The following is a 25000-nucleotide window of genomic DNA, read 5'->3' as shown; positions in this document are numbered from 1 at the left end:
ATTAAGGAGACATGGATCTTCTCGCTGTGTATTATTTAATAAAAGAGTTTGTGTCTGAGCTGAAGACTCTGAAACATCATTCTGTCTCCACCAACATGCTAACATTAGCAAATGGAAACACTGACTTCTTGGTGGCTTAACTCACCTCGATCTCCTTTATCTCGTTTCCCCATGCTGTCGGTTAAAACTAACACAGGACTTTATAATGACAGTTTTTGTTAAACTCCTATTTTACGAGAGAATTGAGAGTACACCCATGGCCGTGAACTACTCCGCACGCATTAGAAACGACGTATGACATGAGAGTGATGTTGAGTGGAGTGATTTCCTGTTAAAAGCATGAAAATACTAAATCAAAATAAAAGTCCGTTCCAATTCTGCCAGAAAACATCAAACGTTTACTCTGAATGAATGGGGTGGTGTTGGAGATGGTTAAATTAATTAATTTAATGCATATATTCATTCATTTAATTAATTTATATCTGATAAATATATTTCAGCACACTGTAAAGCCATATATTTTCTTAAGCATATTGCAGTTCTGTAACTACCAATGCCTATATGTTTAGCATATTGCAGTTCTCTAGGTACCAATGCCTATTTGTTTAGCATATTGCAGTTCTGTAAGTACCAACGCCTATATGTTTAGCATATTGCAGTTCTGTAAGTACCAATGCCTATATGTTTAAGTCCTGTTCAATGGTTTGTACTTGTACATTCACCAGTATATGCTCCCAAGTTATAGTTTATTTACCGTGACGTTTCGGGCCAACTCAAGCCCTTCATCAGCCTGAAGGGCTTGAGTTGGCCCGAAACGTCACGGTAAATAAACTATAACTTGGGAGCATATACTGGTGTTGCGGACTTTTTTCCCCTCTCTCTCATCGTAAGTGTTTTGTCCAGCACCCAGGATTAGATCGGGATGTGCGTGCGTTTTTTCCTCTTTATACTTGTACATTCACCTCTAAATAGTGCAATAACAGTTGCAGTTTTGTTTGCCACAAAGGAAAGAGACAAAGTGTTTATATGAAAGCCATAGTACCGGTAATATGTTGAAATGTTTGCCTGAAAGCCTCTTCAGACCAAGCTGAGGCATCATTGTGTCTCATAGACAACAGGGGGCACATATGATTGTTTTGTGAGAGTGTATGTGAACGGGTACAATTTGGTTAAACTTTCAACTTGACCTGAAAGTCCACAATTCATACTGACTACATGCTAAAGAGCTGTTACAAAAGATGCTAAATCCATTCATTAATGCTAAATCTATGCACCATAATTATCACCTTCCACACTGTCAAGATCACAAACCAGCCATTTTACTATGAAAGAATTTTTATTACATTTATGTACAAAACACATTAACACGATGCTGTCTGGAATGCTGGGATAACGCTGGCGTGTCCTCTTCAGGGTTCTGGCGACCCCGTCCTCTGGCCTGGCTCCTCTGCTGAGGTGTGAGGCGACGCTGACGCCAGAAGGTAACGCACGGACCACTGGACCATCTCAGGAGGAACGCTGCAAACACCAACACACAGGCTTCAGCTAAGGGCTCGTTCACACCAGTGATGATAACTAGAACTATAACGATAAAAGCACCCACACCAGTGATGATAACTATAACTATAACGATAAAAGCACCCACACTGACCAACGATGTGGAAAGCCTGTCCTCGTGGTGATCAATGTGAGGTCTAACATTTGATGGATTCTGATTGGATGTCATTTTTTTATCGTTCTCAAAATTGCGCTGAAAGTGATCCCAAATGATATTGTTCTTCATGTGGTTATCGTTGGAGGGGATGAGGTGTACGAGGGGAAATGTGAGAGATATATTCTGCACTTACGTGAAGCGGCCCAGGGCACACATATCCTGCACGGAGGCCTGATATTTGTAGTAAAACGCAGAACCGTCTTTGTGAACCTGGGAAAGAACAGAGAACATGCATGAGCTTGAGTGAACAGTGAGAGAACAGCAGAGACACTTAAACCAGCAGGCAACCAGCAGCAGAGAGAACGCAAGAGTGAAGTCCAGCCAAGGGACACGAGGATGGAGAAACAGGGGGCGCTGTGCCGCAACTGGCTACACAACCACAATAACACACCCCAGTACCCGAGTGCCCACTGAAACCACAATAACATACCCCAGTGCCCACTGAAACCACAATAACATACCCCAGTGCCCACTGAAACCACAATAACATACCCCAGTGCCCACTGAAACCACAATAACACACCCCAGTGCCCACTGAAACCACAATAACACACCCCAGTGCCCACTGAAACCACAATAGGGCCCGAGTGCCCACTGAAACTTGGGCAGCCGTGGCCTACTGGTTAGCGCTTCGGACTTGTAGCCGGTTGCCGGTTCGAACCCCGACCAGTAGGCCACCGCTGAAGTGCCCTTGAGCAAGGCACCTAACCCCTCACTGCTCCCCGAGCGCCGCTGTTGTTGCAGGCAGCTCACTGCGCCGGGATTAGTGTGTGCTTCACCTCACTGTGTGCTGAGTGTGTTTCACTAATTCACGGATTGGGATAAATGCAGAGACCAAATTTCCCTCACGGGATCAAAAGAGTATATATACTTATACTGAAACCACAATAGGGGCCGAGTGCCCACTGATACCACAATAGGGGCCGAGTGCCCACTGATACCACAATAACACACCCCAGTGCCCACTGAAACCACAATAGGGGCCGAGTGCCCACTGATACCACAATAGGGGCCGAGTGCCCACTGATACCACAATAGGGGCTGAGTGCCCATGGAGACGCGGCTCAGTCGGGTCATTTCCTGATCCCACCACATCTCTCCCCCACTTGCTTCCTGTGCATCTATTCACTGTCCTAGAACATAAAGGCAAAAAGGCCCAAAAATACACTTTAACACAAAAAAAACACTCATACCCAGCTCTGCTCGGAAGGTGAGGCGAACATGCGCCGCTTGGGTTGACTTGCTGCCTTGTTGTGGTTACTTCCTGTTTGCTGTGTTTGCGCTATCCATGACGGGGGGCTCCTGGGAGCTTTGGTGTCGTCCTCCTCCTCTGGAGTTGGACGAGGGGTAGAACGCTTGCTGCTGAGCTGGGAGGGGCTTATCCCCAGGGGCAATTGTGGCTGATAGGGCGGGAGGGTGGATCCTGTCTTTTGGGCCCCGCTGCCATTGGATGACACATTCTGTGTGCTGCTTCCTATTGGAGCAGAGCTCAGGCGGGCCAAAAGTGATTGGTGGAGAGGGAATTGCTCTGGCGAAGTTGAACCTAATTGGCTGTCCAGATGTCTGAGGTTCTCTGGAGTGCATAATGAGGTCAGTCCATGCAGGAGTGGCAGTTTCCTGGGGGTGGCTGAAGCTGATTGGCTCTTGATAAGGGGGAGGTTCTCTGGGGTAGCTGAATCTGATTGGATCTTTGTGAGTAGGCCGTCCTCTGTGGTGTCTGAATCTGAGGGGACCTTGGTGACTGGCAGGTTCTCTGGGGTGGCGGAATCTGATTGGGGCTCTATGAGTGGTAGGTTCTGTGCGGTGGCTGATTGGCTCTGCAAGAGTGGGAGGTTCTCTGGCAGAACTGAAGCTGATTGGCTCTGCAAGAGTGGGAGGTTCTCTGGCAGAACTGAAGCTAATTGACTCTGAAGAATCTGCATGTCCTCTGGAGTAGCAGACACTGATAAATTAAACACAAAAGAAACACAGAAATTCACAACTGTCAACGAGACTGGATAGCATACATGTGAAATGTATAAAGTGTTAAAGGAACACACCAACTTTTTGGTAAGTTAGCTTACTTGCTGTCTACCCCAGAGTTAGATTAGAGGATACATAGGTTAGGTGGGTTATGCTAGTTAGCCTATAGCTCCCTTTTAACTATAGGCTAGCTATAGGCTAACTGGTCTAACTGACTTCCATTAATTATGCTAAGCTAGGTTAACGCCGTCAGACTAGGTTATTGCCCACGTAGAGATGAGAAGGGTATGTATCCTTTTATCCAACTAGAGTAAGACGGGGTAGGGTAGACGGTAAATAAGGCAATTTCCCAAATTTGGATTCCCAAAGTTGGTGTGTTCCTTTAAACAGACTCTTGGCTAAATGGTCAAGAGGAGCCGTACACTCAGAAGGGGACAGAGAGCGCAGGACATCAACGACTGGAGCAAACACGTCCCACCCACCGCCTTCATAGACAGACTCCGCATCTACGAACACGCAGGACACACAAAACACAAACAAGACTGAACGCTAAACACACCATTGACACTGTTATAGACAAAAATATGTTTTTAGTGCTTTACGTTTGTTGTTCACACAAAATGAAATCTTCTACATCTACAATAATTTAAGTAAGAACACAAAACATTTCACTAGATATTGTATGTTGTATAAATGTTTGTGGCAAATTAAATAATTTGATTTGCATTTGAGATGTGTCATGTATGCTGAAGTTAGAGTGTATGTTTTCCTGCTTTGAAATATTCTGGGGATTAGGCAGGTGATGAGGATTGGGCACGCTCACAGACAGGGCCAAGGTACTGCACTCTTAAAACCCTTAAAGGTGTACCGTCACACCGGTGTGATGGGAATGTTGAAAAAAAGAACGTTCTAAATAATATCTGGGTTCATTGAATTCAACATAGAATTTTAGAACCATGAATTGTTATCATTATGATGGTTCACACTCTTCTCTGTCTGTGGTACCTGAACCTGTTCGGAGTCATTTTTGTAATGCCCATTGTCCACTCTCAAAATGATGAGTAAAAGGAAGAATAAGGAATAAAAGGAACTTACAACGACTGGACCGTGGCGAATCATCCACCCTCTCTCCAGATGAGGGCAACTGGTCTGGGCCCTCATTCTGGGTGGTGGTTGGTTGATCCACCTGCTTGTCAGACAGGGGAGGGACCAAGCTACTGGGTGGTGAACGGCTTGTGGATGCTGCTGTTGCCGTAGCAATCCTTTCTCTCAAGAGATGATAACCAGGAACAGAGAAACACTCCTCTCCCTAACAAGCACAAACACACACACGCACAAACACACATTAAAATGAGTTACACAAACACATACATACCAAGTTTAAGTAAACAAATTTAAGACACTGAATATCCAGCCAGCACATATAAACACAGAATTACAAAAAAATAAACACAGTCATGTAGTTGCCAGGAGAAGTGTATACTTTATAAGACAGTCATGTAGTTGCCAGGAGAAGTGTATACTTTATAAGACAGTCATGTAGTTGCCAGGAGAAGTGTATACTTTATAAGACAGCCGATCCTGGTGCCACTGGGTAGGAGCAGCCACATCATCATTTGACAATGGCAGAGTGGGATGAGCCAGTCTGCTCATTATCTTCCTAATCAGCGCCAATTTGCTCCCATCATCCAATGACTGGGGCCTCTGGCCACTGGTGGGTGGGGCTACATGGTGGTGGTGGGAGGTGCTTGGCTCTGCCGGTGAGTCCACAGTACAGTGGGAGGGAGTGGCTTGAGTGGGCGGGTACATATTACAAAACGAGGAACAGGACACAGGGGGCGTGGTGTTCCTGGAGTGGGTTGAACTAGGTTGAGTTGGAAAGTCCTTATTGTGGTGGGTGGGAGTAGGTCCAGGAAGTGGGGTTGGCCTGTCAATCACTTCTTGGGGTGTGACCTGAGTCCCTCCATCCGTCACCCATGCATCCAATAAGTCTGTCAGACGGAGTACTGCAAACAGATGGAAAAAACGCTAGTGCACAAACACACACACACACACACACACACACACAGAAAATATGTAGTCACGTTCGTTAATGTGCTATGACTCTACAAAGGAAGATTCTACTTACTACTTTGAGACTGAGATGAACTCTCATCTGCTCTGGACCTGAAATGTAAGTGTACACACACACACACACACACACACACACACACACACACACACACACACAATGCATCAGCACACCTCAACACCAGTCATAAGGTGTTTTCCCTCTGCTAGTTAAAACATTTAGGAGAGGAGAGGAGAGGGAGTGAGAAGAGAGTAGAGGAGAGGAGAAGAAGAGAAGATGAGAGGAGAAGAAAGGGGAGGAGGTGAGAAGAGAGGAGAGGAGAAGAGAGAAGAAGAGGGGAGGAGAGAGGAGATGAGAGGAGAAGAGAGGAGAGGAGAAGAGAGAAGAAGAGGGGAGATGAGAGGAGAGGAGAGGAGAAGAGAGGAGATGAGAGGAGAGGAGAGGAGAGGAGAAGAAAGGAGATGAGAGGAGAGGAGAGGAGAAGAGAGGAGATGAGAAGAGAGGAGAAGAGGGGAGAAGAGAGGAGAGGAGAAGAGAGGAGAAGAGAGGAGAGGAGAGAAGAGAGGAGATGAGAGGAGAGGAGAAGAGGTGAGAAGAGAGGAGAGGAGAAGAGAGGAGAAGAGGGGAGGAGAGAGGAGATGAGAGGAGAAGAGAGGAGAGGAGAAGAGAGAAGAAGAGGGGAGATGAGAGGAGAGGAGATGAGAGGAGAGGAGAGGAGAAGAAAGGAGATGAGAGGAGAGGAGAGGAGAAGAGGGGAGAAGAGAGGAGAGGAGAAGAGAGGAGAAGAGGGGAGATGAGAGGAGAGGAGAGGAGGAGAGAGGAGATGAGAGGAGAAGAGAGGAGAGGAGAAGAGAGAAGAAGAGGGGAGATGAGAGGAGAGGAGAAGAGAGGAGAAGAGAGGAGATGAGAGGAGAGGAGATGAGAGGAGAGGAGAAGAAAGGAGATGAGAGGAGAGGAGAGGAGAAGAGAGGAGATGAGAAGAGAGGAGAAGAGGGGAGAAGAGAAGAGAAGAGAGGAGAAGAGGGGAGATGAGAGGAGAGGAGAGGAGGAGAGAGGAGATGAGAGGAGAGGAGAGGAGGAGAGATGAGAGGAGGAGAGGTGAGAGGAGAGGAGAAGAGAGGGGAGGGGAGGTGAGAGGAGAGGGGAGGAGAAGAGAGGGGAGGTGAGAGGAGAGGGGAGGAGAAGAGAGGGGAGGTGAGAGGAGAGGAGAAGAGAGGGGAGGTGAGAGGAGAGGGGAGGAGAAGAGAGGGGAGGTGAGAGGAGAGGAGATGAGGTGAGAGGGGAGAGGAGAAGAGAGCACTGCTCCAGTATCCCATCCTGACAGCATCCTTCACCTCCATTTTTTGCGGATCTGTTCTTTAATGGACGGTAATGTAGCACTGAAAGACAAGAAGAAGGGAGGGCAACTGTGAATAACTAGGTTGACATTTGAGAAAGACACACAGTTTACACATGTTGTTCTTTGTACAGGCAGTACAGAGTGTTATTTACAATGGTTAACACCAAGGGAAAGACAGCATGGCTTCACAGGAAGATTCACCAGCTGCTTGCTCCAGGTTGACAAGAGGTGCCGTTGGTCATCCCATGTCACATGGACCAAAACACACGGAATTACATGTGTGTGGTGTGTGTGTGTGTGTGTGTGTTGTATTTCTTACCAGTTGGGAACGGCATTGTGGGAGCTCCCCTGGCCAACAGTGCTGATCTGATTGACCGTCACATAAAACTGGCAGTTATCCTAAACACACAGCAAACAGCTGGGGTTAGGAAACAATGAACAAGGAATCTCTCTCTCTTTCACACACACACACACTCACTGGATGGAGACCTTACTGCTGGTTCAACACTGATACCCATCCTCTGGTAGCATTTTATGCACACATAAGAGTCAAGCATGTAGCTCAAAGCCTTCTTGGTGTCCCCAGTTCACTCTGACAATGACAACCCAGACAGACAGACAGACAGACAGACAGCGACTGTTTCTGGAGGGAACCCAGAGGTAGTGTAGTCAGCTGCAGTCTAGTATCCAGGAGACGCGGTCCAGTCTAGTTCTAGAGTTCTACAGAGACTACATCCACTCTATTCCGTTTTCATTTGAGTCCAAAACACTTTTGTTATGTTTTCGCCTTTCATACACTACTCTGGCGTTTGAGCTTTCATACACTACTCTGCCGTTTTCAAGCTCCTGAAACAGAATGATTTGGAAATGATTTAGGCCCTGTATGCATTTCAAAACATCAGCTTTGATCTTTTTTTTTTTTTTTATGTTTACAGCAAATCTGCAAATATCTGAAATCGATGTCTTTGAAACCCACGCCCTGATTAGACCGTGCCAGTCTGATGTTTCTTGACTCTCCGTGACCCCCTTAGACATCCACTGCTAGCCTGTCAACAGCAAGTGCAACATGTAGACCGAAATACAAGTTTAACTGGCTTTGCTGTCTTTGGTAGCATCTGAAGTGCAGTTCAATTCTGCATTTTACAATGCTGATAATTGCGCAAATGGTGATGTGATTTGCGTAAATGGTCATGTAGTTTGTGTGAATGGTTATGTTATCCACGCTTCAGGTGTCCACCCTGTCCAGGTGTCCCGTGCAGACAAGATTTGGATATTGCATACTTGCGCTTGGATGGAGAAGAAAAACTAAATGGCAAAATGGTATGCAGACTTAATAGTTATTTGTATGTGTACTTGAATGAGTTATTTGTATGTGGATAGGTGACCTTTGACCTCTGACCCACCCGCTCAGGCTCCATGTGGAAGTTCAGCTGCAGGTTCTTCACACAGACGATGGCATTCTCCAGCCCCGAGTAACTCTCTCTCTCCTCCATGCTGACAAGGAATACACACACACACACACACACACACACACACACACACAAACACTAGGTTTAGCATTTGGGATTGCTGTGGTGTGATCATGCCATTTTAGAATCTCATTTTTTTTAAATCGTACAGCACTTGTGTTTGTAGTGCTGGTAATGGCCAACCATGAATCTATATAAGTTTATCACAGCGTGTGGCATTATCTACACATGAGAATGTGTCTGTGTGTGTGTGAGTGTGTCACAAATAAAACACTCACTCCTGCAGCCTGCTCCAGGCCTGTGTTGTGAGAACTGCAGGGATGTGGACCACTCCATCAGAGAGATATAGGACACAGCTCGCATCGGTCTCATCTTGGGATTCTGTCAGGTCTTTGACCTATGAACACACACACACACACACAATTATCACATATTATCTTAGACGAAACAGCTTCTCTCTATGTCACAAACAGATAGAGCCACAGACATACCCCAATGACGGTGGCCTTCACTGCCTTGTCCGGTGGTATGGCTGTTTCATAGTTGAGAACCAGCTGTTCGATCCAGGGCTCGGGGTCTATGCGGTTCCTGCCCAACATGCGCATTGCTGTTACTTAAAGCACAATAGAGAGAAAGAGAGAGAGAGATGAATAAATGACCTGGTTTAGCCAAAGCCAGTTAGTAGCCTACATAAAATCCCGATATAACGTGACAGCAGAGAAGTTGAAACGTGATTTTTCGTTTTCGAGTTCAGTGAGTTTTAGGTCACATAGCCTAATGCTAATCTGAGGGGATAATCCACATTCTACGACTCATTAACGTTATGTGTGAAGAGTGAGTGATCCATCCATTAGGTTATATGCTCACTGTGCTGTGCAGAGCAGAGCTATTCAGTCAGCAAGGTAACGTGCTGTTGGTGTGCATCGAAACTGGCTCATGCCACTAAACGTTGTACGTTCTTTAACGACAGCTTTTTTTATGGTAGATCTAACACCTAGGTAACGTTGACAGACCGCGTTTGAAGTTGCCGCTGGTCACTGTGATGATACTAGCAGCTACCTACCTTAATAAAACGCCATAGCTAACAACGTCAACTAAATATACGGTTGCGCACAAAGACAGGTTCTCTGCAGCGTGATTTAGTTATGCACTTTATCAGACCGTCTCCTATTAAAATTGTCTGCCGTTATCATAGACAGTAAAAGATAGGGCGTTATGCACTCCTCTTCCACACAGTTTACTTTTCAAACTGAACATTTCTTTAACAACATCCGTTAAAATTTCAAAATAAAAGTCAACCCTTGTCCTGTCCTCACCACGCGAGCGAAAGCCATGAAGGACTTATGGCGCCCTCGTGAGGTTATGCTACGTCAGTCCAAGAACAAGTGCGAAGACGTCAGTGCTAGAGGAATCTGAACTATTAATATATAATCCATCTAATTCTAAACTAATTGCAGGAAGGTTTCCAAGAGGTTGTCTTTGACGTAGAAAACCTGTGATCACTGTTAGCCACAGTCACAACACAAGTGTTCCTGAATATGAACGATTCTTGGCAATCTGATGAATGGAATAAACTTTAATTTTGCAAATTAACCATTTCTGCAAAAAGTAGCTTTCTTTTGACTATTTTGAAAAGATAAATTCAACCAGTAGCAGTAGCCTACCTTGCAACCTAAAGACTATATGTTACCCATGTCAGAAACGTGTAATTTGGACATATTACCTAAGACATTATAGGCTACTCAGTTACGTACACAATCTCTTACTATAACAACAAATAAAACAACATTTAGCCCTAATTAATGTTGTATACATCAATCAAATAAATAGGGTTGCCTTATAACAGAACTTTTAATGATTTCATAAATACACTTGGGGGGGGGGGGGGGGGGCAGTTGGCAGCATGAGGGGGTCTGTGACATTAACAGCCATTCTGTTTAAACATATTTTGTGTTAGGTTGTCGTTGTAGGCTAAACTTTAACCTTTCCAACAACCATTATTTTTTACCGGTAATGAGATTCATTCAATAACTGAATAATATCTTTATATTTTGTCCTCCAGTCCATTCCTATAAGTTGAACATCAAATTACTGATTAAGTAACAGCAATATACTTGAACCAACTGAAACCGAACAAATACCAAAACAATACTTTCATTTTGTTATTTGACTGCACTTGACAGTAGGACTTGAGCCACTTCAGTCTCCAGTCAGAGGTTCAGAACAGGTTCGTACAATGAGGAAAGCCCAGCAGGGGGAGCAAAGGCCAACACATGAAATGAAACATAATTATTCCTTGACCCTCAACGTGTCCACCAAGTTCCATGAAAATCCGCTGCAGGTGTTGTGTAAACCTGCTGACAGGTAAACAAACAGCAGTGAGAACATCACCTCTTTGACAAGGTGATGTGGTGGCGTATATTCTTGTTTGCAGTTCCCCTGATGGTGGAACAAGCTGCTACATGCTACCAGAGCAGGGGCACAAAGTCCACTATGCAGCTATTCTCCAAATGTGTTCAATGTTGTTCTTCAAGGTCTGAATCTGATCAGATTCACCCACTGATGTTCTCCGGTTTGTCTTTTGTCACCCTAAAGGACACTGAAGTCCACTCTGCACTCTTAAACTCACAGAAGGATCCAGTGCTATTTGGATCGCACCGAATCACCCTTAATAAAAATTACCCTAAACATATTAGTGTCTAGAATCTTTTATGTAGATTTAGAAACAAGTGGTATTGAATGTCATTTCAACATAATCTATGAGCATGAATGAATGTTGCCATTAACCCCTTGGCAAGCTTCTTGACACTTAGGCCACAACAGACTTCTGCATTTACGGTCCAAGTGGAACTGTGTGTAATATGGTGAATACAGTAGACAGGTAGAGTAAGCATAAGGGCTGCTTCTCCTCAAAGCACAACCAGTATGGGAGTTTACACTTTACTCTTTAATCTTTATAAAACATGGCAATTGTTGTGATTAGTATTATAAATCACACTGTGTTGTGGCACATGAAGTCTCTATGACAGAGGAAAGGGATACAGAAAGATGCAGGGTGAAATTGCCTGTCTCCAAATCACACTCCCAATCATGTCCAGGAGGAGGCAGCAGAGGACAGCATAAGAAAATAGGACGAAGGTGAGACTTCGTAATGTTTGAGGTACGTAATGTTAGACCAGAGAGAGAGAAATAAAGTAATGTGCCTCTGTTAAAGTGTTAAAGATTTTTTTAAAAAGTGCAGAGAGAGAGAGAACCCCTTTTGTAGCCCCACCTCAAAAATACAGGTGCACCAGGCCAAGCCCTGCTTGTGCACTGACAGGCCAGGACATGAGGAGGCATAGGGGGTCATCACTATACACATAAACATAGAGTATATACGTACAATAAAAACAGTCGACAGACTGTCCATTTTATGAAAGTCACCACATCATTGAAATAGACATGTCAATTTTTTTTTTTTAAAAAGCAGTCTCCTGAGACAGGGGCGCAGGAGATATTTTGAAAGTGAGGGGGACCAAATTGTGAACACAAACTCATAGTGAGATCAGATTTCCAGATATCCAGAGGGGTATTTCACAAAACCTAGATAAGGGATTAAGCTGGGATTTTTAGGTTATCCTGGATGAATTTAGCCTTGACTTGGTTTCACAAAAGAGATGGCACATAAGTTACCATGGGGATTTATTCTCTGCACCTAGCCTGGTCCCGACCAGGCTAACAGCCAAGCTAAGTTAATTCTAATGGTAATTATGTGGTCTTATTGGTTCAGCTAGCTGTCATTCACATCAGACCTCCGTGCTAATTTTAAGGAGCTTTATTCCATTTATAAACTATTTGCTAAATGTATTTGCTCGCAAAAAAAACAGATTGTCTGCCTACTACCATATGATTATTATTTTCATTGTGATAGCCTTATAATTATTAACATAGGCCTAGGTACTCATTGTTTGCTTATTTTATTGATAGACGTTTGATGAATAGCTTACTGTAGTTGATCGGAAGTGGAGGGGCAAGTTTTCGAAGGTATTTTCAACTATAATATTAAGGTATATCATACTATGTGCATCTTTGCAATGGCAAGCGCTTTCTTAACTAGATGTACCGCGTAGCGGTACAAAATATGACCGCCGCTCAGTCCTGCACATCCATTCCGCGAAAATAAATCATATTAATGAATTTGTCTCCATCTTCTACTCCATCCCCCACTCTTGAAACTTTTGTGTATGCTTGTTTGGAATGTGTGTTTGCACACATTCCGCACACAAAGTAGCCTACTGGCGCTGCAAAGGTGAATAGATTTGTTTCTGGGCCAAAAAATCTGTAACATTGTTATAAAACCTTTAAAATCTCTAAACAATCACAAGTAGGGCAGTTCATCATAGTCCATCCATTGCAACTGGACTGATGAAAGGTACACCTGTAGGCTACATTGTATTTGGGAAAAGCAGAAGGTAGCAGCATAATGTATTTATTTATTTATTATTAAACTAAAACAATCCCTGTCAGTTCCATGCAGTTTTCAACAGCTATCAAGAAGAGAGGTCATGTCATGGATTTTTGTGAATGTTTCTTCTTCTACATATGCATAGGTTTAGTCATCTAGTTCAAATTATATTCAGCTTTATTGTCAATGCACAAATTAAATACCAGTAGTCTAAAACAAAATGCCGTTTTACCCAGTGGTGCAAATAACTGACATGTCCAAAAGGGCCTTCATGAAATGCGTTGCGAGACTGTTAATACACATTTTAACGGGCAAAGTTGAAGAGCTACTCTCCGTTATTGTTTGTGCAAATAATATGCTGATTCATGTTCCCTTGCATTTTGCAACCATGAGGTCCATGGTTAAGCTCAATCTTTTGACGCAATCTTTTGATTTTCACCCAGCCTAGTCCATGGTAGGCGCCCGATAGAAATATTGTTTAATTTTGCGATTGAGATATCCACGCACTGGCGCCCCCCCTGCGACGTGTTCGCCCCCCGGTTTTAGAGCTATTCTAAATGCAAAAATGCATAGACATTGCATGACAAAACCGTGACTGTTAACAAACTATAAGCTATATAAGGTAGGCCCTATGCTAGGCCTATTACACAACACAAATTGTCACCAGGCTATGCTGGCGACCCAAATAAAATCTCCGTTGGAACCAATGGCTTACACCTTACAGTATCAAGCTGCCACCTCTTGGCGAAAAGTTAATAGTTTTGCATATCAGTAGTAATACATTTCACGTAGCTGTGAATCACGGAAAGGGCGAATGAAGTGGACACTTCTAAATGGAACCCAACCCACTGTACAGTAACTCAAGGTCTGTGGCTAAAGCAGCCATAATGAAAGCGTTATCATTGTTTGGATACTTCACACACACGTGTTTTTTAATCGCATAGACTACAACTACCAAGCTGGAATCAAAGCACATCGACTCCCCTCTCACACCCTAAACACGCACTTCGAACAAACAAAAAGCGCCTCAGTCTCACGGAATAGCCATAGGCAAAACTGTATCTGACCGGTGTAACGTTGGTATTAAATCATCCATCGCAAAGAATGATTTTTGTAGCACGTGCAACAAATATGTGTAGGTACAGCCCTGCCCTGAATACATCTCAACGTGCGCTCTAAAACATCTGGTTTAAATGGAGATGTAGATCATCACGGGATCATAGACAGGTTATCTTTCAGGTAGCCTAGGCCTATATATTTTCCATTAAAAAACCATCACGTAGCGAACGTGTTGTGGCTAACTCACTTAGCTCCTGTTAGTAGCCTAGGTTATGGTCATAAGCAAATGAGATGACAGTCGAAAGATACAATTAGTGCTGTTATCGATTTGCTTGGTAGCCTATAAACGCATTTATGGTTTTCTACAAATACATCAATAATCAAATTGGCCTCCATCACTCAACCATGCTAACGGTAAAATTATTTTACCTACGTTCTGCTATTGATAGGATTAACGTAGCCTACCTGCAGTAAAAAACAAGCATGTCCGATAAACATTCTCAGATTTATTTCGGCTTCAAGAGGAAATGGGAATTACATTTCATGCAGAAATCATCCTACCCTTAGACGTTCTCTGCGGTAAACTACTGTAGCCTACAGTCTTGTCCTTGTAGGAAGCATAGTGTCTTTCTAACCCACTTTAGATTAACTTCCAACAAAATTACGTCTCACTGCAACGATGCGCCATCTAGTGGACAAACGACTACTTATCGCCAATACTGGAAATGCAGCCATGATGATGATGAATATTTATTTTGGCTTTCTTTTAATCCTACTGAATTTGTAATTATGTATCAGCCGTTCTAATACCGATAGTATGTGGGTGCCTGTGTGTGTGTGTGCATGTGTATATGTGTGCACCACCATCTACAGGCCAATGAGTGTAGAGTCACTAAATGTACACATAACTTAATTTTTTAGACCCCCCATGGATGAAATTCTACGAAACTTGGCATACCCCCAGAGAATGTCAGGTTAATCATACACATAAACTTTGGTGCAGTTCTGAACGTCTTTACTGAAGAGAGGGGCGATTAAAGCAGAATGATATTGCATTTTCATTTTTTACCGGGGGGGTGCAAATCACAAATGAGTGATTATGGGCTAAGTTGATGTGGGCCCTTGAGACCAACATACCATAAAAATTTCTTCATCCTCGGTGCCACGGTTCAGGTAGTTATTTAGGAAAAACTGCATTTTTTGGGTTTCGGGGGGCCCAGCGCGGAGGGGGAGTGGCCCCCGGGGACCAAACGAAATTTTTCCGTAAAAGTCTAGTGGGGCTACATACCCACCAAATTTCATGTGCCCCGGTGTTTCGGTGCCCCGGGTATCGTTGACCAAAATGTCAGGAAGTAGATGACGGAAAAAAAAAAAAAAAAAAAAAAAAAAAACTTTGACAATCCCTATATGACCGCTTCGCTAGCGGCGGTCATAATGATGTTGCGTGCCGAGACAAGGAAGCACTCACACGTGGGTGCATACGTAAATTTGCATTCAGTTGGTCTACCACGCCTACTTCTGCTGTTTTACAGAAATAGCCATGATTGCCCATTCCAAAAAGGATAACTTTACTTCATTGTTAGTCTATATCAAAAGCGGTTGTTCACTTTGTGTGAATGACGCTATTTTCCGCGTCTTTTTTATTCCAACCGTGGGCACTTTGGAGCAGAGACGAGAACGCGCACACATCCTGAATTACTTACACCTCGCTTGACATAGTCGCTCCTACTCATCCTGGATTGGCATTAGTGAAACGAGTTGAGCTAGGATGATCAGACAACGCTATGTCAAACCTCGCTTTATCACTTATCTTGGATGTCTTAATTGTCCCACCTCACCTGCAGCCTACTGCAATTAATCCACATTGTGGGGGTGTAGCCGTCGTGGCCAGTAAACGCCATTCACTACACTACAAATAGTTCCACTTGATGAATGAATGTATGGCGATAAAAGGCAGAAGTCTGTCAAGTGTCAAGAAGCTTGACAAGGGGTTAATGGCAACATTCATGTTATGGGTTTTACCTTCATAGGTTTCCCTTTCTTACCATCTCTGTTCTGGTAACATGAGGCCATTAGCAATGGGGTAAAAAGGCAGGCATCGCAGGACAAAATGATCACATCCTCTTGGACAATGGCTGATATTGTCAGATATACAGTACAAGCCAGAATCCTTTGTCTGCATGGACACTTTCAATGACCAGTAGAGGACAGGTTTCTTTGACTGACATCAATTCTCTGCTCATTTGGCCACCAAGTTATTCTTATGACGGGTGATTCGGTCCAAACAGCACTGGATCCTTATGTGAGTTTAAGAGTGGAGGAAGGGGACTGGTAGACATTTTGAAATTCTGATTCTGGACTTTAGTGTCCATTCCTGTGACTAAAATTAATGACAAACCAGAGAACATCAGTGAGTGAATCTGATCAGACTCAGGCCTTGAAGAACAATATTAAACATATTAGTAAGTGGTAAACCTCCTAAAAGAATAGCTGTATGGCCTTATTTGCCTAACAAAACAATGCCATAGGTCTCTTGTTGTAGGAGGTTTACCACTTACTCTGAGTTAACTTACCCAGGTTTGTTACTAAACCACATACTTAGAATACCCCCCTGGCACACAAATACACAAACATATGAATGACCAAATAGGGTTTATTGTGGATGTTTTGAATACATGATCCTATGGCCTATTTTAGATGTGTTCATGTACACTATGTAATAGCCTACTACATGGAGGGAAGGCTCAGACAAAACAATGCAAGCAGCAGCCAGGTTTTGATGGTCCAGAATAATGTGGGGGTGTCCCAGACCTTAGACAGTAAAAGACACATGGACATTAATCAGTAAATGAACACTACAGATAGAAACACTCGCCCGAGACATTTCCTTCTTGCCCAACCATAGTAAGCAGTTCTAGTCATGTATTAATATCCTTTCTTGTATAATGTATTATATCCTTTTTTCGAAAGTCGGGATTTTTAAAGTCGGGTCCTCAGAGTTTACGGCCAGCATGAAGGCACTAAAAGTGCTGGTGTTGACCCTGGTATTATCACAACACCATTGTATTAGCACAAAACCAGTCATTATCAGTTTAGCCAAGCAGGACACAATGAGACTTAGAATTAGAAAACTTCTTTATATTGTGGCATTGACAACAGACCATTGACTTCACACACAGAAGCTGAACCAATATGAAATCCAGACATTGTGTCCGGTGTCAGAGGCGTTTCTGAATGTCCACATTCAAAGTCCACATCAGACTCAGGCCCAACTAGTGCCTAGTCCAGGTTAGAGTGGCAAATTTATACCCAAAATGTGTCTGATCCTTTATTGTGGGCCAGCGATTATGACGGAAAAATGGCAGATCATCACCCTGGCGACCTGCATCCACGTGGCGTTGCTAAGCGCCAGCATCCGTGACACCGGAGGAGTACTTGTATGTGTAAAGTTTGTTGTCAGCTCCGCCGCTCAGGATTATCTGGATGAGAAGAATAGATTGAATTAACAAAGTAAACACAAACAAAACCAAACATGTGAAGTGTGCCCCAAGGAACGAGTATGAGAGTATGCCCTCTCACACTGTGAGAAAGTTCTGTTACTCGCTTTCACAGAATCTTTCACCGGGCCTGGAGCAGATGAAGAGGCAAAGCCATATCGTAACACCTCCAATTATCACCACCACTTTTTAACACTTCAAAATAACATTTGATAAATGAACCTTACATTTTTCAGTAGCCATAGGTGTGTAGATTTGAACTAAATCTGGTTTGGTTCTTAACGGGAGCATTTACTGCCTGAAATATCCGTTTACCACGCTCGGAGTTATAGTGCTGGCCTGGTGGGTCGCCTATTTACGCCGTTTCAACGGCACATGGACGGTTAGACCGAGAATTCGCATTATGAAATTAAAATTCCACTGGAGCTCCAAGCGGTTGTGTACACGCACAGTGGATCAGCCTTACACACACAGTGGATCAGCCTTACAACACTTTTTACAGCTCTTCGAGTCACGGTAAAATTTCATTTTTGGTACATAGCTAATCTAGATACACCTATGGTGTGGGTGGTTGCGTTTCTTTAGGAATCCGCCGTCTTGGTTTGTATCGAAATGGATACAAAATGACACATACACGCAAGACGGCGGAAATACGGGACCGACGGTAATAGGGGGAGTTCCGATGTGTTCCCAAAGACAAAACATAATTATAAAGGTTTAATATTAATAATCTCCACAATTTTTTCAGTGAGCACCCAAAGTCCTGAAACACAAATGAAAAATGTAAACAAACACAGTGACTCACCCCACTCTCTGTCCAGTTCACACACAGCACTTTGTCCTCATGGGCGGCCAGGTCATACAGGGGTGCCTTGCAGCTGCACAAACAAACAAACAAACAAACAAACAAACAGATGAAACCCTCCTGTGCTGGAGCCTGACAGCCCAATACACACACACATGCACACACACACACACACATGGTAATAACAACATGCACAATCATGCATAATGTTATCATTATGACAACAATGGTACACACATAATGCTTGTCTATTGTTTTGAGGCATGCATGCATATGGAAGAGTTTCTCCAGCTATGTGTATCCACCTTATAGAACTGTGTGTGTGTGTGTGTGTGTGTGTGTGTGTGTGTGTGTGTGAATACTACACACCTCCTGGTGTCCCAGAGCTTGACGATGTTGTCCAGGGAGCCTGATACAAGTTGCTGCTCATGGCTGGGAGACCAGTCCACTGCAGTCACCCAACCAGTGTGTGATGTTAAGGACAGCAGCACCATAGAGCCATCTACGAAGAGAACACGGCCATTAGACACACACACACACACACACACACACACACACACACACACACACACACACACACAGTGTGAGGTTAATGAGAGCAGCTAGAGTGTCATCTAGGAGGACATCACAGACACACACACAAACGCTGAACTTATAGGTCTAAAAAACAGAAAACTAATTACATAATCGGAAGTATATGTTTAAGTAAAGATTAAAGCTGCTATACAGTATGTAAGACATTTATTGCAATATATCAATTATTGCAATATGCCGTCAGAGATTAAAAAACATGTTATTTTCAAATACCTTCACTGACAAAGGCACTGACAATGGTATAGCCAGGATATTCATAATCCAAACTTTCATTTGCAGCCTGCAAATACTGTTTATGTTTTGCGTTTGTGTTTTGGCCTTTCACCTTCCCTCACCCTCCACCAATGTACCAATCATGCAGCTTTTCGACCTGGATTGCCAGATTAGCCTACTTAATGCTCTCAAATGTTTTGATTTTGGACTGCAATGCCCGTTTGAAACGCTAGTGGTCGTCAGAGGAGGCTTCTATAAGACTACAGGTGAAGCAGTAAAGCAAAAAAAAGTAAAAAACAAAACACAAAAAAAATCTTACAATTATCACAATTTTACTCCTTTGAAACAGAAATACAGTCAATAACACGAGCTGTTTTCCTGAAATCAGTTCTGTGAGTGACAACAGCGCCATCGCACCCGCGGTGGAACGGAGAATTACAGTGAATCAGACTGCTTCACCAACTTTTCGTTTTGCTTCACTACCATAGATATCTTTCCCCATTGACTTCAATGTAAATCGAGTGAAACCCCAGGCGGCTCGTGGATTTTTTCCGTTTCAATTGACCTCTCCAGAATAAGTCCCGCCTCCGTAACTTCCGTATCCATCCAACTTCCGGGCGTGGATTGTCTATGAGAAATAACATGGCGTTTCGAAATATCATACCGGTAAAACATCTGTAGGTAGCGAAGTTGAAAAAGCTGGTGGGCAGATTGGCCTACACACTTCTGCCATATAGTTTCCACTGGATTTTTTGATTGTCGGTGCCGTTTAAGTAATATACTATAGACTATATTTCTTAAACGGCACCGAAAATCAAAAAATCCAGTGGAAACTAGATGGCAGAAGTGTGTAAGCCAATCTGCCCAGCAGCTTTTTCTACTTTGTCACCTACAGAGTTTGACAGGTACGATCTTTCAAAACGCCATGTTATTTCCCATAGACAATCCACGCCCGGAAGTTGGATGGATACGGAAGCTAGGAGGCGGGATATATTCTGGAGAGGTCTATTGATCCTTATGGCAGATAAGTCCCACCCGTGAAGCAGTGACCGATTGGGCAGAATTGCCGTTGAATATGATTGACGCAACACTCTGGCCAATCACTGTCTCCATTAGCTTGCCATCACTTTTCAGTTGCCTTCAGTGACCTTACTAGAGTTTCATTATAAATTGTGTAATTCATTCACATAGTTTGTTTTACATTCATTTTGTAAGGTACATCGGATTTTTTTCTGTGTAGGGGGGAACGTTTTATTTAGAATTATTGTGTGTAGCTCTGTGTTTTCTAACATCAGCTAGGGGTCTCCCCCACCAGTCAGCTAACGTTAGTGACTCGCTAAGTCCTAGCAAGATGGATTCGACGGAAGTTTCAGGCGATGAACATCGTTGACCGCAACTTACAGGATTCTTTGAAGTTTTTTGAAATGAGGACCTATGAGTGAATGCAGAGGGGAGACCAAGAGACTTCCTGTGAAATTAACACAGTTCGTGGGTGCTACTTTGGCTACGGTAAGGATAAACTTGATAAACTGTAGGCTACAGTAGGCTATGCATTAGAAAGTGCAGCTTCTCAAACTAGCCATCCTGTAAGTTCATTGATGTGTTATGATAACATTAGCCTATGTTATGGATGTGTTATAGGCCTAACGTCTTGGCTTCCCATTTTAAAACCTCAACTTTGTCAAAGACAATGCAGAACAATCTGCTTGAAGCTAAATTTCAACTACCATTTAAAAACAAAATAGACACTGATTGATTTAGAAAAAAATCTAGGATTCTTCAGTGTATCAGGGGGCAAATGCCAAGTGGATCTTTACTTTTGTAGAGAAGGAAGGCAGTGACAGAAACAAACTGGTTGTTCAAACATATGCCAGAGCAGCAGTCATGGTATAATTTCTTAATATATCCCAGAGGCAAGAATGTGTCTCTTAATAGGCTACTGAATTTGACATTGCTTATGGGGCATAATTAGTAGCTTAGAATATTGGAAGGTTGTGGTTTCAAGATGTTGTGGACATCAACAACTTGGCATTAATACACTGCAAAAACTTACCTAGTCACTAATTAGTGCTAAAGAGGAGATGCTCTTTTTTGGGGGCATGACCATAGATAGCCTAGTCTCTGCAAGCAATATGTCTAACAAAAATATGCAAACTTATAATAATAATAATAATAATAATAATAATACATAAACCTTGTTTACTGTCTTGTCCAGTCTTAGGCCTACTACACCCCATTTGTGGCCTGTACTTTGAGATGGTGGTAAACAGGTGTTGATTTCTCAACAAATTACTCTGAGCTCTCTGACTGATCAAACAACATAGCTTTTGTTTATGCCATTGCAGACAGTTCAATGTCATCATGTGTCTCATACATTCAACCTCACCAACTTTGGCAGGTGTGTTAGGCACAATGTTCGTTTCCGTGCGGGGAGGGGGGGGGTTCATAATTTCATAACTGTTTCACTAGAAAAAAATAAATACCACCAGCCGCCACTGGTTCTTACATATAGCACCTTTAAGAGCTTTGCCATTAATATGTGCGTAATTGGTTTAGCTGGACAGGCTGCTGCTGTGAGCTGTTCTGGATCAGGGTCTGACCTTTGGCACGGGGGTCCCACAGCCGGACGTGTCTGTCACTGCTGCCCGACGCCAACCGCCGGCACAGCGGAGAGTAGGACACGCAGTTGAACACCTTACTGCCCGTCTGGGGTGGAGAGAGAGAGAGAGAGAAAGAGAGGGGGGGGGGATATGAGAGAGAGAGAGAGATGGAGAGAGAGAGATGGAGAGAGAGGGAGAGAGAGAGATGGAGAGAGAGAGAGAGAGAGAATCATTAGACTGCTGGACTGTAGAGAGAGAGATAGAGTTAGAGAGGGAAGAGATAAAGCAATGGGGGGGGGCTATCAAAGGAGCTAAAACTAGAGGAAACAGACACACTGTCACAAGCATCAGGAAAGAAACAGGGAGGCGATATTTGGAGAAGAGAAAAATCAGACAAACGAGAGGAAGAACGCAGACTGTTCCTTTTCTCTCACCAGGAGAGAAGAGCTCATCAGAAGAGCTCAAAGTGTTCTCACCAGGAGAGAAGAGCTCATCAGAAGAGCTCAAAGTGTTCTCATCAGGAGAGAAGAGCTCATCAGAAGAGCTCAAAGTGTTCTCACCAGGAGAGAAGAGCTCATCAGAAGAGCTCAAAGTGTTCTCACCAGGAGAGAAGAGCTCATCAGAAGAGCTCAAAGTGTTCTCACCAGGAGAGAAGAGCTCATCAGAAGAGCTCAAAGTGTTCTCACCAGGAGAGAAGAGCTCATCAGAAGAGCTCAAAGTGTTCTCACCAGGAGAGAAGAGCTCATCAGAAGAGCTCAAAGTGTTCTCACCAGGAGAGAAGAGCTCATCAGAAGAGCTCAAAGTGTTCTCATCAGGAGAGAAGAGCTCATCAGAAGAGCTCAAAGTGTTCTCACCAGGTTGCTCTTCTGACTGCCTGTCTCCGCGTCCCACATCTTGATGGTGTGATCCCATGATGCACTGCAGATCTCCTCGCTGTCCGTCCACAGCACCGACGACACCGCCTCCGTGTGCCCCGACAGCGTCATCAGGGGCGTCTGAAGGAGAGACAAGCTCAGGGCATCAGCGGGGGTGTACGACACGAGCACTCACCTCTAATTAACATTACACATACACACAGAGCTCTAACATGTCAACACATCAAACATGTGTACAATGATTTTCTTTAAATGAAGGCAAATACCAAATTTGGGCCATTGGATAAACATTCCAGAGCAACAAAGCCAAGCAGCTAAAATGATATCTTTCTTCATAAAAATGACTTCACTGAGTGGAAAACTGAGAAATCCTATGGGAAGATTACATGCACATAGATTTGTGGCCACTAGAGGGAGCTAGAGGACTGAGTGCATTACAGTAGTTGAGCAGAGGACACTAGTGTGTGTGTGTGTGTGTGTGTGTGTGTTGGTATGGGAACAGACATATAGGAGGTCACTTCTCACCCGTGTCAATCCCAGTTTGTCTGTCTTCTGCTTCTTCCGGGGTCTGTTAGGCTCCTCTACCTCATCCTCCTCCTCTGTAGGCACTGTGAAGGAAATACAATTCCCATAATGCACGGCTCAACGACACACAACTCCCAGGCTGTATGCGTGAACACAGACTATGCGAGTGGGTTTGTTCGTCTTCAGGTAGTCGCTTACATCGCTGGCTTAAAGGTATGCATGCTGGACTTCACACAATGTATTGTATCCATGTATTGCTTCCATTGTATCCATGTATCTATGCCACTATTTCCCTCACAGGATCAAAAGAGTATATATACTTATATATGCATTGCTTTAAGCCAGCTCTGTAAGCGGCTACCTGGAGTGGACCGCACCCACTATGTGAATGTATGGTTTCTGCAGGTCATACCTGCTGACCACAGCTTGAGCATCTTATCCCAGGATCCACTGCAGAACTAGACAGACAGAATGACAGACAGAAGCTGATTAATCTTCATCTGCACATCAGTCACCAACAATGACTATGTTTACATGCACAGCCACAATCCGACTATTGACACCGGTGTCACACAATCTGGCAAGACTTTCCTTGGTCAATGCTAGTCTGAGATACAAACACAAATTGCCTATGTAAGCCTAAACTTGCTCACCATCAAAAATCGCCTATGCAGGCCTAAACTTGCTCACTATCCGTTTCAAGTAAATGACAAATGAATATAGCGTTAAAAGTGTGTTTAGATATCATCAACAAGTTGACAGCCAAGTGTCCAAAGTTTAGGAAACATGCAATACATGGCCATGCAATACATCAGCTATTAGGCCCGAAGTAAAGTACAATGGTGCCATCTGGTGGGTTTGAAATATTTTATATCTAGATTTATTGTCTGTTTAGACGCACCCTCGGAAATCTTGTAGGTATTCTTTAACAATTATTCGTCTAATACAGGGATTCCCAAACTGTGGTACGCGAGCTGCCACTAGGGGGTACGCGAGATGAAAAGGGCAATGGCGGAATAGAGTTAAAAAAATCATTTCGAATCGGGTTATAATGATATGGAAACGTGAAATTAAACTAAATCACTTGTGAACTCTATAGTAGGCTATGTTTTCATTAAACCTAATAAGCTACCCACAATGCACGTGATTTCCTGCGGGCAGACAGAATATATGGCTCGTTAGTTTCGTGGAAGTATAGATAGGTAGAAGGCTACGCAAACATGGAAAACTGTCTAAAAACAGGGACACTGTCCAAAAGGCCAAATCAAAGCCATGGAAGAGGAGAAGCGAGAGAAACAGAGCAGGAGGCAGGTAACGATGGGATGGGATGGGGGCAGAATGATGAAGGTGGAGGTGGCTCCGGAGCGCAGGGGGATGACAGACGAGACAGAAAAGACGAAGAAAACGAAAAGTATGATGAGGCATGTAGGCCTAGGCATCACGTGGATTTATCTAACCAGTCTAATGTTTTCTCCACAATGTTTTAAGCGTGAGAGCTCAGAGACCAGTTGCACATTTTGATTTTGTTATTTGTTATCATGTAGAGCGGATAATTAAACATGATGCCTGAAATGCGTCAATAGAATGTGTAACGTTATTATGTGTCGGATGGATGGTGGGGGTACGCGAGCCGAGGATGTAAAAGGTGGTCCGCGGGGAAAACAAGTTTGGGAACCGCTGATCTAATAAGATCTCAAACAATAACAAACACAAGGCAAAATCCCCATGTCAATATAACAGTAACAAAACACACACACACACACACACACACCTTTGTCCGTGTTGGGTCCACTGCAATTGTGTCCACACTGCCCGCGTGTCCACGGCAACAGT

At 43.7% G+C, this 25000-nt stretch overlaps 3 protein-coding genes across 4 annotated transcripts in view; all 3 read right to left on the bottom strand.

Annotated features, from left to right (window-relative positions):
- The window catches only part of ercc3 (excision repair cross-complementation group 3), a 23975-nt gene extending 23677 nt beyond the window's left edge, over positions 1–298 (bottom strand). Inside the window, exon 1 of the mRNA XM_076302824.1 lies at positions 146–298. Coding sequence (XP_076158939.1) covers positions 146–173 — 28 coding nt within the window. The 5' untranslated portion in view covers positions 174–298. The remainder of the gene's footprint in view (positions 1–145) is intronic.
- A 1071-nt stretch (positions 299–1369) lies between these two features.
- Positions 1370–9790, bottom strand: acd (ACD shelterin complex subunit and telomerase recruitment factor). Of its 2 annotated transcripts, XM_076302484.1 has the most exons (13): positions 9619–9790; positions 9047–9168; positions 8834–8952; positions 8490–8580; positions 7406–7485; positions 7082–7126; positions 5805–5842; positions 5240–5682; positions 4772–4985; positions 4099–4182; positions 2908–3656; positions 1848–1924; positions 1370–1518 (listed from the first exon to the last, which is right to left on the bottom strand). In XM_076302484.1, the coding sequence occupies exons 2-13, from the start codon at positions 9158–9160 to the stop codon at positions 1410–1412; spliced, it is 2163 nt and encodes a 720-aa protein (XP_076158599.1). In that variant the 5' UTR covers positions 9161–9168; positions 9619–9790; the 3' UTR covers positions 1370–1409. The 2 variants fall into 2 exon arrangements, with proteins under 2 accessions (XP_076158599.1, XP_076158600.1); XM_076302485.1 differs by lacking the exon at positions 9619–9790 and having other exon boundaries at positions 9047–9610.
- Positions 9791–17180: 7390 nt separating this feature from the next.
- wdr12 (WD repeat domain 12) overlaps positions 17181–25000 on the bottom strand; it is a 10890-nt gene continuing 3070 nt past the window's right edge. The window contains exons 6-13 of the mRNA XM_076302483.1: positions 24939–25000; positions 23580–23625; positions 23168–23250; positions 22622–22762; positions 21768–21873; positions 18730–18862; positions 18361–18433; positions 17181–17537 (exon numbers count right to left, since the gene is read on the bottom strand). The exon at positions 24939–25000 is cut by the window's right edge and continues 93 nt beyond it. Coding sequence (XP_076158598.1) covers positions 17460–17537; positions 18361–18433; positions 18730–18862; positions 21768–21873; positions 22622–22762; positions 23168–23250; positions 23580–23625; positions 24939–25000 — 722 coding nt within the window. The 3' untranslated portion in view covers positions 17181–17459. The remainder of the gene's footprint in view (positions 17538–18360; positions 18434–18729; positions 18863–21767; positions 21874–22621; positions 22763–23167; positions 23251–23579; positions 23626–24938) is intronic.

The sequence above is a fragment of the Alosa pseudoharengus genome, unplaced genomic scaffold (assembly GCF_046254945.1).
Source record: "Alosa pseudoharengus isolate Yale_2024_CS ecotype anadromous, Long Island Sound unplaced genomic scaffold, YU_APseudo_1.1 YU_APseudo_1.1_scf_24, whole genome shotgun sequence".
In the NCBI taxonomy this organism is placed as follows: Eukaryota; Metazoa; Chordata; class Actinopteri; order Clupeiformes; family Clupeidae; genus Alosa; species Alosa pseudoharengus.
This window is presented reverse-complemented; position numbering and strand designations above follow the sequence as displayed.

Bases quoted from the DNA above. Each gene is read 5' to 3' on its own strand.
- acd (XM_076302484.1), bottom strand. From the start codon at position 9,160: ATGCGCATGTTGGGCAGGAACCGCATAGACCCCGAGCCCTGGATCGAA. The intron at 1,925-2,907 runs GTATGAGTGTTT...GTTCTTTCCCAG, and splicing joins CACCTTCCGAGCAGAGCTGG to GTTCACAAAGACGGTTCTGC. The intron at 1,519-1,847 runs GTAAGTGCAGAA...TGGTGTTTGCAG, and splicing joins TGTGCCCTGGGCCGCTTCAC to CGTTCCTCCTGAGATGGTCC.